Here is a 14,784-nt window from a genome sequence, read left to right as displayed (position 1 = left end):
GATTGTGCTTTGTTTGCTGTCCTCTCAGTATGTCGCACCTGGGTCAAATGACTGCTGCATGCATTTTAAGGTCTACTAGGCACGCCAGCCCTTGATTGCTCTAATTCAGCTCACCTGGCGGAGCAGCGCGCACCAGGCTGCGCTTAGCTGTAGATTGCACAAGGTCTAATCAGCGGCCACGCACAAACAGCAGCACAGAGCAGGTAGTGGGCAAGAGGAGGAAGAGAGGAGTAACAGCCACACCTACTAGGTCAGCACGACACGTATTTTAGCAACTAACAGCTTCCTCTGTTCTGAGAACATACAGATGCAGAAAAGGGGAACCTCAGCTCTGAGTTCTTGGAATAAGTTTGTTATCCTTGTACACACGTGTAACCAGCTTGTATAAATAAAGAACGCAGACAGTGACAGAGCGCGAGTCCGTGAGTGTCTCTCTGCGAGTACGAGCGCTCTGTGGCTGACCTTGCAAGTAAATCAACTGCAGTGTTTGTGCTTTCGAACTCAGTTGTCTCAGCTGAAGAACAGTTTGGGAGATTCTTAGAAATCCCCTGTCACACATGAATTATGATTATCATTCACTTTTAATATTTGACATGTTTACTAATGATTGAAGTACATACAACACTTTCTGAGCAAATTTTAAATTGTTTAATGTTTTTTTAAGAAGGAACAATGTGGTTGATGTAAAAAAGACCAAAGAATCAGTTGGTTTGGTGTGTGTACAATTTTATTTTCATGCCTTCTATGCTGTTTATTTTAACATCATGCACAGTCTGTTGATTAGCTTTTGGTTTGAACTTTGACACACACATATACATATATAAGATAAGATAAGATGACCTTTATTAGTCCCACAGGTGGGAAATTTGTTACTTTTGATTATTGCCATCCTGACCCAAAAAGGTGTATTCACTCAAAAATCACAACTAAGACCTTTTTATTGTATCTTTGCTGTTTTCTTTAACACCGTGCTCACTGTGTTCATTAGCTTTTCCACCTGGTCTGAACTTGAGTTGCGGTTCTCAAAAACAACACACCTGTTGCCACACTTTTCTATGATTTTCTTCAGACCAGGTTGGCAGGAATGAAGAAAATCCTCCAGGGTCATGTCTGCCTCCTCCAGGTCGTCTCCTCGGGTGAACAGGATGACAGTTTGTTCTTTCACTTTGGTCCCAAAAGTGTTTTCTAACTTTTTCAGTATGTCTCTCTCACCATCTGTAAATCTGCTCACATGCATCACAAGTACAAACACACAGAGTTCTGACTCACAGAGCTCTTTGCACCTTTTTACATGTTTGTCCCGAACTGATGGTTCAGTGTCATCATCAAACATGTCTGGAGTGTCAATCACACGCACATGTAAGTCATTTATGTCAGTTTCTTCCACCTGACACTCTGTGGTGACTGGATTTGAACTGGGTTTAGAAACAAAGTGCTTCTTTCCAAGGATGGTGTTTCCACTGGCACTCTTTCCAGTCCCAGCCAATCCCAGAAGAACGAGGTTCACTGTGGTGTAAGTATGATTTCCTGAAATGATGAAGACCAAACACTAATAAAGCAAAATTTCAAACAGTTTCAAAACAACTGCTTTTCTGTGTTTTTTCTGAGTTCTAAAAAGTCTTACGATGTCTTTTATCTTCAGTTCAGTTTAAATCTTTTTGCTTATTGTACTGCCAAAACTGTTCAGATAATAGGATTTTACGTTAGTTAGTTAGTTAACTCAGCAGTCTTAGCATGAGCTGAGTAATAATAATTTTTTATCAGTAATAGCAATTTTGTAATAAAATCACATTCAAAACACTTTTAAGCTGTGCCCTACAGACATTGTTTGTACTCATACATGTGGGTTTACATAGTGTCTGTATTGGTTGAATCTCCTCAAGAACTCTTTCTCTGTAACAGTAACCAATTACACACAGAACACACAGTGCTGGTAATATGGCGAGATGCTCCTTAAACAGATTGTAGCTCACCAATTCTGTCCAACCGATCTTCTAACTGAGGACTGCAGATTGACCTGTAATTCAGCAATCAGCTCATATTAACAAGTTTCATTTTTATTCAGTTAATTTTAGGTGTCGATTAATTAAATTTAATGATAACAAATTAATCTGCTTTGCCATTTACCTGGTAAAGTTTTTTTTTTTCAGCTCAATCACTTTGTCCAATTCATTAAAAAGCTGTTCCAGGGTGAAGGATTTAAATGGGAAACGTTTGGGTTTATATCCCAACGGCAGAACGACTTTAAACTCTTCTGTGGGTTTTCCTGTTTTCCCATTCAGAACATGTATCCTTTGCGCTATCTGCTCTGTTGAAAATCCTTTTTTTACCACAAACAAACACATGTCAGGGGGTGGATTCTTGGATAAAAACTCTGAAATATCATCACATGGTGTCCCCAAATCTGGTGTGCATATGAACATAAATTTTTCCTCTTCATGAATCTCAGTGTTTTTTAGAATCTTTCTTTTGCTTATATCAGATAAATCTGTCCCCAGGATGACAGTTATTAGAGCTTTCTTCAAAGACTCCTCATTGCCCAAAATGACGACTGAAATCTTATCTTTGAGAAGAGAAAAAAAATACAAATAATTAACACCATCAAGAAATAAAATTATTAGACAGACATATGTTTTTGCTTCCTGTTTTTCTCTTGTTTAAAGTACAATACACACAAAATGCATGAACACACACCTATCTAATAATCGAATAATATGTTTATGATATTTAATATTCCTACACGATAGTCTAAATTCTTATAGCCTTTGATGTGAATACATTCAATTTAACTCAGTTCAGTTCAATTTTAGTTATATAGCACTAAATCACATATGTTGCCTCAAGATGTTTGATCTTGTAAGTTAAAGACCCAACAATAATACAAGGAAAAGAGGGAAAATCCCCTGAATCATATGACCCCCTTTAACTCTTTGGCGACAGTGGGAAGGAAAAACTCCCTTCTAACAGGAATAAACCTTTCATATATCTATTTACCCTTTGATAAAAACAATTGTTAACTTGCTAATTTAAAATACCCAAATCATGGATTTTGTTATTTTTTCCATTTCATCTCTTTGATCCTCTTTGAATTGAGCGATTATTGTTACCTACACACACACACACACACACACACACACACACACACACACACACACACACACACACTCCTAGATAATAATCTAATAATATAGTTATAAACTGTTGTGGAAGGTTTTAGCTTACCTTCAGTGTTTGTTTGATTTTCTGACTCAGGGTTTTCAGCAGATCTACAATGTAAGATTTGAGCCTTATTAACTGATCCAAAACCTGCGTGTGTGTATTCAGGTTATCATTGATGTGATAAAATAAAAATGATCAATGAATTGCTCTGAAAAATTGCAACAGAAAGGTTAAACTGACAAAGAATTGTGCATGTATGAATGTACAGCATTAAATAAATGTTGTCTTTAATATTCCTTTGATACAAAGTTCACTCCTGAATCTACAATTCTCCTTTTTCATTGTTACCTGTTGTTCTTTTGTTTTAGTTGTTTGTCTTCTGGCAGATTGTTCTCTGTGTTTGAGTCTTGAACCTTGGTGCAGGACTCAACCTGCTGTTCTGTTTGTGTTTGGTTGTTTGTCGTTTCTTCTGAAGCTTCCTCAGGTGTCTCGCTCTGATATGTTGTCTGGTCCTGTCCAACATCAGGTGAAGATGTGCCCTCTATGACCACACACACACACACACACACACACACACACACACACACACACACACACACACACACACACCAGATGTCAAACTGTCCTTGCGAAGTCATTTGTACCATTACCACCTGTTGAATATTTCCTTCAAATTTTGTATTCAAAGATTTTCAATTTCCTGTTACAGCAATCAAAATTTCTGCAGTGGAAACATTTAGCGCTCCTACATGTTGGGTCTTTACATGTAAGGTAAATACAAAGAAAAGAGTGAAAATCCTGCCAATTCATATGACCCCCTATTATCAATTACTTTAGGGACAGTGGGAAGGAAAAACTCTCTTTTAACAGGAAGAAACTCATAATAGATCTATTTACCCATTGATATAAATAAATTAGTGCTGTCAGCGTTAATCTCAAAATGACATTAACGACACAACCGCATTGACGAAGCAAATCTCCCTTAGCAAGTTAAAGTGGATCGCCCCATGTGGGGCTGCACCGCACTAACACATTAACAATCAGTCACGGTCCTGGGTCTCCTGACCCAGCGTTTTTAGTTCTTTGTGATTTTTGTATTATTGTACTTGTGTGTGATTTATTCTATGGCTTCTAGTTTTGATCCCTTGCCCTTCATGTCTCTCTGTGTCCCCTCTGTTCTGTGTAATTGTGTATCTTTGCATGTTTGAGTTTCTTGTTTTCTGTCACTGTGCATTGTGCATTATGTTCTCATGGTTGGTCTTTTGTTACTCCCTCTAGTCTAGTCTTTTGTGTTCCAAGCTGAGTATTTCCCTGTGTATTTTGGTTCTTAGACCTCTGCCTTATGGTTTATGTCTCTGTGTTTCTTAGTTGCTGTCTCCACTGTGTCAAGTTCGCATCTCTGTGTGATACTTCCTGTTTTACTTTGATGGTCCGTGTCTTATGTGAATGCGTCCTGCTTTGCTTGTCTCGTCAGTCCTGATTTCTCCCAGCTGTGCCCTCCTTCTGTGTCTCATTCCCCTCGTTACTCCCCAGTGTATTAAAACCCTGTGTTTCTCTGAGTCAGTGTCGCGTCGTCCCTCATGCTGTGTGTGATTCTCCCCGTGTCTTCTGGTATGTGTTATAATTAGCTTTTCCCAGTTTAGTTTTGTATTGCTTTTGTTCTATTTTCCAGCAATAAAGCTGTGCTTTTGAGTTCAAGTTCTGTCCCCGTGAGTTTGCGTTTGGGTCCAATCCCTGCCAGCCACACAGCGATTCATGACACAATCTAACTACACTAACGCATTGATGCTGTGCAGCCCCACACACGTGGTGATCCGCACTAGCTTGCTAACTGAGATTTGCCCTGTTAATGCAGTTATGCCATTAACGTCATTTTAAGGAGATTAATGCTAACAGCACTAAAATAATTGTTAACTTGCTAATTTAAAATACCCAAATCATGGATTTTGTTTTTGTCATGGTCCTGGGTCGTGCGACCCAGTGTTTTGTGTTTTAGCCTATTTTGATGTTTATTCTTTGTTTAGGGTCACTAAGGCAGTCCAGCCATTTGTACATATTACCCGTGTATTAAGTCTCCCTTGCCCTTCGTGTGTTTATGTCTGCGTGTCTTATATTGTCAAGTCCATGCTGTCAGTTATGTCATCTCCCCTGTACTATGTCTCCCCGGTTCATGTGTCTTGTCTAATCTCCATGTTTCCTGTTTTACTTTGAAAGTCTGTATTCACGGTCAGTGTATTCAGTTTCACTCCTTTTGTCCTGTCGTTAAGTTCATGTGTGTCAGCTGTGTTCCCATGTGTGGCCACTTCCCCTGATCATCCCTCATGTGTATTTAGTCTCTGTGTTTCATACAGTCTGTCTGGCGTCGTCTGTGTTGCCACCTCCTGTGTTCTGTACCTCCAGCCATAGTCTTTCCTTAGTTTTGTCCAGTTTAGGTTTTCTGTTGAGTACTACACGTATGCTGCCCTCATTCTGTTTTTGTTCTTTTCATCAGCCATAATAAAAGGCTCGTTTTGTTGGAATCCACTCCTGCATCCTCGTTTGTGTTCGCACCTGGGTCCACCACACACCTTTCCGCACGGTCTGCCTCCGCAGACCTTGACAGTACGACGCCAGCATGCCGGACCCAGCGACACATGACATGGAGATCGTCCGGACAGTGGAGTCGCTATGCGACCGATGGCTGCACTGTCCCAGAGAGGGGGAACGGGAAGAGTTAGCCCGCCAAGTAGGGGTGTGCGTGTCCGTGTTCCCCTGGTTATGGGAGACGCTGCACCCCCTCGTCAGCGACTTTCTCGTCTCCACTCTCCGACTCCGCCCGCAGCAGCAGCGGCCCGGCGAGCGTGAGTCGTCACCAGAGCCATGCTGTTGCGGTGTTACCCCGCCACCTCATGAACCAGTGGCGGTCAGAGTCGGAACGGTGAGGCTCACCACCGACACACACACTTCATCGGCTTCCGCATCTTCGCCACCGCCTGTCTGCACGGAGATGCCCGAGGCTACTGACTTCGGTGAGGAGGAGCGGCAGCAGGTGTTGCGGGCGTATCGGGAGGACGAGCTACGCTGGAAGCCCTGGCTTATCTCCGAGGAGGAGCTTCTGCCAGCCGCCCCGCCTCGGACCGGCCGCCCGTCCTCGCCGCCTCGATCGGACTACACTTCTCCCGCTTCGTATCTGGCGCGGATGTGGTCGGAGGACGAGGAGCCGCTCGCCAAAGAAATCCAAGTTCCGTCCGCGTCCACTTCAAGACGGAAGCGACGTTCACGTCACCGTCGCTCATCGCTACGGCATGTGTCGCCCTCCACTGAGCTACATGAGGAAGCTGTGGGGGGCATGGATTCCGACCTCGAGGGGCGGCAGCGCGCCGCATGCGCGCAACTGCAGAAGGAGCTACGGGAGGAGCCATGGCTCGCTCCTCACTACGGTGAGATCTTCCGCGGGACACGCCTAGCCCTTGGGGGCCCCCGGAGTTGCCTGGAGCTCCCGCCTGCCGCCCCACCAACACTCGCCGCCTCAGCCTCTGCGACGCCGCAAGAGGCTCCACTTTCCACATCAACGGGACCCACGGCCAAGAAGAAACGGCGTTCGCGTTGCCACCGCGTCGCCCGACGCTCGGAGGTTAGTGACGATGTTTTGTGTCCACCTAATCGCTCTGGATGTACTGAGAGCGAGGGGCTCGGAGGGACAATAAGTGTCTTAGAGACGAAGACCCCGTGTACCGGTACTGTTAACTCTGTCACCCCCCCAGGCACCGTGTCACAGTCTGTTTTCTCGGAGGCCAGTGAAGAAGCTGTCTTTCCCGTGCCTCTGACTACTGATATTGAAGGTGTTACTCCCGTGCCTACGTTTTGTATTGACAATAAAGCTAAGTTTTCTGGTGTTGGGCATGCTGTTTTTGGGGACGCCACACTGCCCTCACAGTACTGTGAACCTGACACTGCCAAACCGGCCATAGGCACTTCGGTTTTGGGGATCAACCCGTGCGATGTTCTGTTAAACCCTGTTATTATGAGTGTGCAGGCTGAGGGGGAGGTTAGGGAGATAGAGGATAGAGAAGACGCTGCACACCCAGGACATGCGTCTTTCGCTAAGGAGGCTTCTTTTAAGACTGTTATGGCATCTGGAGCCTTTTTGAAGACTGTGTCTCAGCCCCTGCTATCCATTGACTATAAATCACGTGAGAAAACGTCTGATCTGACTAGTAATAAGACTGTATTCCCTTTGACTAGCACCCACCTTTTGGGGTCTTTTTTCCCTGTTCCCAAGCCGAATAATGAATGTTCTGCTTATGTAACTAGCCCAGCGCAAGAAGGAACGTCTGGTGTTGATCGGGAAATTGTATGTTATGTTCCGGCGCTAATCGGGCCCCAGGTTCCTCACTCTGCTGATGATTTGACCAGAGTGAGTGCTTTGGGGTCCGACATCAGCAACCGCTCTTCTGCACCAGTCCGCCGGGGCTGGACGAGTATTAAGGGCCTGCCGGGTTTTCCTATGTCTGTGAATGGCATTGTGATTTCTGTTAATACTAAAGTGAAGGTCTGTTTATGTTGTGCTTTCCCCTTATCTAATGACAAGGCTGTATTTTGTGTTTCCAAGACTGTCGGGGGGGGGGCGCCACGCTAATCATCACAAACCAGCTAGACTTGTAACCGCACCCCTGGGCCAGGACCCTTTGACTGCAGTTAATGAACTGGCCGATCTAAGGACAATTCAGCCGGATTGCTCAGAGCCAGTCCACTATGTTTTCTATGCCACGCCAAGTCCATGTGCATCCCACTCACTAGCTTTCTACAGCCGCCTAGTGTGTGGGGCTGAACCCCTCCTTAACTCAGTCTCGCCAACAGGGCTCTTAGACTCCAGTAAGTGTAGTTGTCTCCCATGTGACTGCCAGATTATTGTGTTCAAATCATCTGCACCTAGTCCTGGTTGTGTTATGTGGGTTCATGCATCGAGTCTTGGCCTTAAGAGTCATGCTTCCTGGGACAACATAACTGTCACTTGTGTCACTGAGCCACCTTGCTTCTGGTCTGAAATATTGTTTGAATCGTGCTCCAAGACAGGAGTGTTTAGCTCCCCAAGAAGGGCAACTAAGGACAATTCGGACTGTGTTAAGGACTTAGAGACATCAAGGTCCTTGTCTGTCATTGTTCCTCTGCTTACATCTGCCAAGGACAGTGTCCGGAGCTTCGTGCTCACTCCCAGGGTGGCTGTGGCGTTACCTGACCTCTCACCTGCGTCTGATCTCCAGGTAGAGGCAGTGGACACCCAGCCAGCACCTGAGCTAGCTCCCCCCACCAGGGTCAGGGCAGCCGGAGGTCAGCCATATCCTGCGTTTACACCCCAGGCGGGAATGGCTGCCGTCCGGTTTGTTCCTACACCCAGGTGGGTTCCCAAAGTTATGCCAGTCAGTACACAGCTGAGCTCCGCACCCAGCCTCGGCGCTCAGGTGGGAGCGGTTGTCGCTCTGCAGGCGCCTGCACCGGCTCATGTTTCCATTGGAGGCTCAAGAGAGTCATCGCCACCACGACAGCCTCCTGCTCTGCTCCCTGTCCAGGTGGCAGCCCTGTTCCCGGTCCAGCCAGGGGCCTCCTTAACTGTTCACCCTGCGCCTGCTGCTGGATGCCCGGGTGTGCCTATCCGGCATCCTGCAGCATCCACACCACTTCACATCATGCCAGCTGGAGGGTCCGAGGAGCCCCTCCGGCCTCATGTCTCGTCAGCTGGAGGGTCCGAGGGGCCCGTTCAGCCTCATGTCTCCGCTGGAGGGTCCGAGGGGCCCGTTCAGCCTCATGTCTCAGCTGGAGGGCCCGAGGGGCCCGTCCAGCAACCTGCCACGTCTGCTGGGGGGCCCGAGGAGCCCGTCCAGCACCATGCCACGTCGGCTGGGGGGCCCGAGCCGCCCATCCGGCCACCTTCTGCGTCGTCTCCTGCAGCCTCAGAGCCGGCGTCTGCTGCAGCCTCGGAGTCGGCGTCTTCGTCTGGTCCGGCCTCATCGGAGTCTTCAGCCTCGTCTGGTCCTGTGTCCACCGGGCCTCGGCCAGTGCGCCTGACACTGCTCCGTCGCCGCTGCCTTCCGCGCGGCCGGCCTCCTGAACTGCTCCGTCGCCTTCGTCGTCGCCGCCACTGCCTTCCGCGCGGCCGGCCTCCTGAACTGCTCCGTCGCCTTCGTCGTCGCCGCCGCTGCCTTCCGCGCGGCCGGCCTCCTGAACTGCTCCGTCGCCTTCGTCGCCGCCGCTGCCCTCTGCGCGGCCGGCCTCCGGACCGGCTCTGTCACCGGTGCCGCCCGCCTGGTCGGCCCCCCGACCATGTGACCCGTGTACTCTTGTGCCTGTGGGCTCTGGGTCGGCCCCCTGAACGTTGTTTGGACTTTGGTCTTGTGCTCCTGTGGGTTCTGTTGTTCGTTTTGTTTCCTGTTCTGGTCCCTCCGTCCTGGTCCCCCGCCTCCCGCCCTGGGTGGGGTTTTTCTGTTTTTGTTGGGTTTCTCGGTTTTGGGCTGTCGGGAGCCAGCCCTTGAGGGGGGGGTATTGTCATGGTCCTGGGTCGTGCGACCCAGTGTTTTGTGTTTTAGCCTATTTTGATGTTTATTCTTTGTTTAGGGTCACTAAGGCAGTCCAGCCATTTGTACATATTACCCGTGTATTAAGTCTCCCTTGCCCTTCGTGTGTTTATGTCTGCGTGTCTTATATTGTCAAGTCCATGCTGTCAGTTATGTCATCTCCCCTGTACTATGTCTCCCCGGTTCATGTGTCTTGTCTAATCTCCATGTTTCCTGTTTTACTTTGAAAGTCTGTATTCACGGTCAGTGTATTCAGTTTCACTCCTTTTGTCCTGTCGTTAAGTTCATGTGTGTCAGCTGTGTTCCCATGTGTGGCCACTTCCCCTGATCATCCCTCATGTGTATTTAGTCTCTGTGTTTCATACAGTCTGTCTGGCGTCGTCTGTGTTGCCACCTCCTGTGTTCTGTACCTCCAGCCATAGTCTTTCCTTAGTTTTGTCCAGTTTAGGTTTTCTGTTGAGTACTACACGTATGCTGCCCTCATTCTGTTTTTGTTCTTTTCATCAGCCATAATAAAAGGCTCGTTTTGTTGGAATCCACTCCTGCATCCTCGTTTGTGTTCGCACCTGGGTCCACCACACACCTTTCCGCACGGTCTGCCTCCGCAGACCTTGACAGTTTTTTTCCCATTTAATTTTTTGATCCTCTTTGAATTAAGCGATTGTTACCTGCACACACACACACACACACACACACACACACACACACACACACACACACACACACACACACACACACACACACACACACACACACACACACACTCCTAGATAATAATCTAATAATATAGTTATAAACTGTTGTGGAAGGTTTTAGCTTACCTTCAGTGTTTGTTTGATTTTCTGACTCAGGGTTTTCAGCAGATCTACAATGTAAGATTTGAGCCTTATTAACTGATCCAAAACCTGCGTGTGTGTATTCAGGTTATCATTGATGTGATAAAATAAAAATGATCATTGAATTGCTCTGAAAAATTGCAACAGAAAGGTTAAACTGACAAAGAATTGTGCATGTATGAATGTACAGCATTAAATAAATGTTGTCTTTAATATTCCTTTGATACAAAGTTCACTCCTGAATCTACAATTCTCCTTTTTCATTGTTACCTGTTGTTCTTTTGTTTTAGTTGTTTGTCTTCTGGCAGATTGTTCTCTGTGTTTGAGTCTTGAACCTTGGTGCAGGACTCAACCTGCTGTTCTGTTTGTGTTTGGTTGTTTGTCGTTTCTTCTGAAGCTTCCTCAGGTGTCTCGCTCTGATATGTTGTCTGGTCCTGTCCAACATCAGGTGAAGATGTGCCCTCTATGACCCCACACACACACACACACACACACACACACACACACACACCCTTAGTTAAAGAATTTTGTATTCTCTCTTGATTCTCTATAAGGTAATCAATTATCACGACTGACAGATTGATAGACAGAAAGATAGGCAGACACACACACACACACACACTCAAAAACATATATCCGATCCAGTATCAGACTGATACAGATACATAATATCGGATCGGTCCATCCCTAATTAGCATTTAGTTCTTCCTATGCCAGGGAAGTACTCAGGAACAATGTTAGCAAATTGTATATATAGTATCAAAAATTGGACTATTTATTCTGCAGAATTATCATGTTTGCTGTATGGCAGGAAAGCGATTTCAAATAATATGACTAAAACGCAAAAAACACTGGGTCACAGACCAAGTACTGTGACAAGAACAGTGTTCCTCATCAGTGTTATATGGATCAGTATTACTGTTACAGCTGTTTAAAGTTGAGTTTGTCTAGGTTTTTTTGGTTGAATCTACATCCATCATTTTGATGAAGGTGGTGTGTTAGCAAAACAACCAGTATAACTTATTACATTTGGTCAACCATGTGATATTGGTGGAGCCTGCACCTTTTCAACTTGCCTGTTTTATTAATTACCATGATTTAATCCATGATTAAAGGTTTATTACAAATGTTCTAAACAGCTTTTAAAAGTTTCATACGTTACACATGTTGTCCAAGGTGGTTATTAAGAGGAAATTTATAGTTTATAATTCAGAATCATAGAGGTCATGCATGTTAGTTCTATAGATCCACAAATGTGCACATTGTAACTGGTTTCAGATCAGTGAAAGAACAGCCAGCGGCAGCTAATCTGCCATCTGTCTCCTGTCAAAAATGAGAGATTTATCCACAATGTGCATATTCAAACAACAAGCCACAAGATACTGGTTTCTCAGCTTGACAAGCTCCAGCCATTGTTAATGGGACATTAGTAGGGATGGGTACCGGTATCCGGTGCCATGATGGCACCGGTTCTGACATAAACGGTAGTAACCAGACCGAAAAGCAGCGCACATTTCGGTGCTTTATTTCGGTGCTTTTTTTTCCTGAGATGTGATACACTTTGAATTCTAGCCAATCATTTTACGTTTCCGAGGATAGTAGGCGGGCCCAGGTACGTACGTTCTTTTAGAGCAGAGCTACAGATTAAGAATGTCCAAGGCGAAGCGGTCAAAGTCTGGCTGTACTTCACAGCAAAAGATGCAAACTCAGCAGCAACAAGTGCTTTAAGCTGATACTGTGATACTGTCAAAGGAGGTAACACCTCAAATCTGATGAAACGTATAGCATTTTTTTTAAAAGCCGAGAAATGCGCCGTATTTGATAGCTTGCTGCGAGACCTCACACCGAGCACATCTACTGCGGGTGTGGTGCCTGTTATCGGACCCGGAGTTAGCAACATCCCCCAAAAACCCGAAGAGGAGAGTCCTGGCCCCTAGCCCTGCCAGTGTAGCAGAAATGATGACCGATGATGATGCAGCAGCAGCCGTTCTTCTCTGAGTGAGTAGCTTAATGTTGTTCGTGTGTAATTTACACTGAGTAGGCTAACCACGTTATTACATTAATGCATGTAAGGTGAACTAGCAAACATCATCATAGCTACATGCGGCTGTCTTCTTGTTTGATGGCAGATGCTCCCTTCACCCTGGCCAAAAAGGCTAAAATGACCAACGAAAAAGTGGAAAACAGTTAAACATGAGAGGTTTTTGGACAAAGTTTGTGTTTTTTCCATTGTTTAAGCACTGCTTCCAGCCAAGAGTGATACCATATATGTCCTCTAGCTGCAGAAAAGACTATCATTTACGAAAAAAAACAGCTGAATATGGGAGGTTTTTGGACCAATTTTGTGTTCTCCATTCTTTAAGCACCGGATTGAGCACCGTTTAAGCACCGGCACCGTTTTAAAAGTATACCGGTTTGGCACCAGTATAGGATAAAACCTAAAACTACCCATTAGTATGCCTAACCTTCTGTTATTGCAATGTTGTTTGGCATTTATATTACATATAAATGACATGACGAGCAAAGTCGTTACCAGAGGTGTGGAATTTGAATCATTAATTTTATGACTTTACACTTGACGTGAAAAACTTGTGACTTGACTTGGACCTATACACCAATGACATGGTCCCACCTCTGATAGAAACTAGCTGAAAATGGCTATAAGCTACACTATCTTCCATGTGTGTCATGAAGCTGGAACAAATATGACAGAAAGTTTGAAAATGAATCATGTAACATTGAGTCAAGTTATTGCAAGTAATCTCATGTTTCAATAGTTTAACTTAAAGCTTAGCAACATTAACATCAAGATGGGAGGTGTTTTGAGGAAGTCAGTGTGTGAATGCAGATGAAACAATGTTTTAAAATACCACAGTAACAGTGAGTCTTAATTAAAAAGAAAAGAAAAACCAGACATACAGGTGTAACTAGTCACTAAGGTAGTCACTGTCAGACATTACACCAACATATCCGTGTACACATGTTCATGTATTACTATACCACCCAGTTTATCTAAACCCGTTTATGATTTCATGTTTATTAACATCAAAACACATCAACAGTGACATTATCTGTACCAGGTCATATCTTTGATGTGCCTTGGCATTAAACAATTTGAAAACAGACGATTATCTTACCTTTTTTTTTTGTTTGCCCTTTGGACTCAGAATTTGCACAACTACAATAAAAGAGTTGAACCTCATTAATGGATCCAGAAAGTGTTTGCTTTTATGTAATTATGTAATAATAATATCATAAACCCAATTTAATGCTTGATTGCGATTAAGCAGTTATTTGATTGCAGTTTAACAATTTCCACAGTTACCTGTTGTTAGAAGCCATGGTGCACGACTCAACCTGGTTTTCTTTTTGTTCAGAGTCTGTCAACTCTTATTCTGAAGACTTCTCAATGTTTGGGTGACGATCTATGCTCTGTTACCAATAAATACATGTCATGTGTTATTCTTGGATAATCACTTATAATTAACTGCCCACATATAGTCAAGTGTGCTAATCTCAAATTCATTTCTGCTACATACAACTTGTATCATTGTATCATGTATTATTATTCATTTCTTAATTTGTTCGCTGTCTTGAATATTTCATTCACAGAAATCTTTCCCAAAGATTTAAGTTAGGAATGTCTTCATACTTTTTCCTTTACCAGGATAGAAAATGTAGTCTTTGTTTAAAAAAAAAGGATAATATTTTTTAATTGCAGATTACACACAATTACGAGTTTCTAACATTTTACGACTATCCCTGAATTCCTTGATCTTTCAGTAATACAGAGCTACCTCAGCATTGAACAGAATACACTGGCAGTACTTACTTTTTGACCAAAAAGTAAAAAGTATGTCCAGAAGATCCACGATCCAAAACAGCTGTGTGGTGTCTGCAGGCTGTGCTGCTCTCTGCCTGTGTTATATGAACCTGTTATTCAAAAACTGGAGGTGTGTCAATTGTAGAGCTATAAATAAACAATCTGATAAACAGAAGCTTGTGAAGTGAAGGCATTTAAGACAAATTATGGTTTCAACTAAATCAGGGAAGCACCTTTAATCTAATCTATATATGTCATCGTCCCTCAGTTCTCAGTCTCGGTATATTTCCTTTATTTTTTTCTCTTTTTTTCCTCTTTAGTTTTATGTCTCTCCTGTCTACTCTCTGTGTTTTTGTTTTGCCTGTATCAGGGGTGGGACTCTCCCCTGGTTCCTGCTCTCGGCTCCACACACCTG

At 44.5% G+C, this 14,784-nt stretch overlaps 1 protein-coding gene across 3 annotated transcripts; it reads right to left on the bottom strand.

The window, feature by feature from the left end:
* Positions 1-303: 303 nt before the first annotated feature.
* LOC120742398 (immune-associated nucleotide-binding protein 7-like) lies at positions 304-14,511 on the bottom strand. Of its 3 annotated transcripts, none has more exons than XM_040045692.1 (10): positions 14,379-14,511; positions 13,872-13,978; positions 13,684-13,724; positions 10,817-11,009; positions 10,532-10,575; positions 3,508-3,700; positions 3,223-3,266; positions 2,128-2,563; positions 1,974-2,017; positions 304-1,527 (listed from the first exon to the last, which is right to left on the bottom strand). In XM_040045692.1, exons 2-10 carry the CDS (start codon positions 13,886-13,888, stop codon positions 938-940), a joined length of 1,602 nt encoding a protein of 533 aa, XP_039901626.1. In that variant the 5' UTR covers positions 13,889-13,978; positions 14,379-14,511; the 3' UTR covers positions 304-937. The 3 variants fall into 3 exon arrangements, with proteins under 3 accessions (XP_039901626.1, XP_039901627.1, XP_039901629.1); XM_040045693.1 differs by having other exon boundaries at positions 14,375-14,468; XM_040045695.1 differs by lacking the exons at positions 1,974-2,017; positions 2,128-2,563 and having other exon boundaries at positions 306-1,527.
* Positions 14,512-14,784: the final 273 nt, after the last annotated feature.

The sequence above is a fragment of the Simochromis diagramma genome, unplaced genomic scaffold (assembly GCF_900408965.1).
Source record: "Simochromis diagramma unplaced genomic scaffold, fSimDia1.1 OVJJ01000255.1, whole genome shotgun sequence".
Classification (NCBI taxonomy): Eukaryota; Metazoa; Chordata; class Actinopteri; order Cichliformes; family Cichlidae; genus Simochromis; species Simochromis diagramma.
This window is presented reverse-complemented; position numbering and strand designations above follow the sequence as displayed.

Excerpts from the sequence above, each read along its gene's own strand:
- LOC120742398 (XM_040045692.1), bottom strand. Across the intron at positions 3,701-10,531 it reads AAATCAAACAAACACTGAAG|AGGGCACATCTTCACCTGAT; the intron begins GTAAGCTAAAAC and ends GTGTGGTCATAG. Across the intron at positions 1,528-1,973 it reads AGATCGGTTGGACAGAATTG|GAAATCATACTTACACCACA; the intron begins GTGAGCTACAAT and ends TCATCATTTCAG.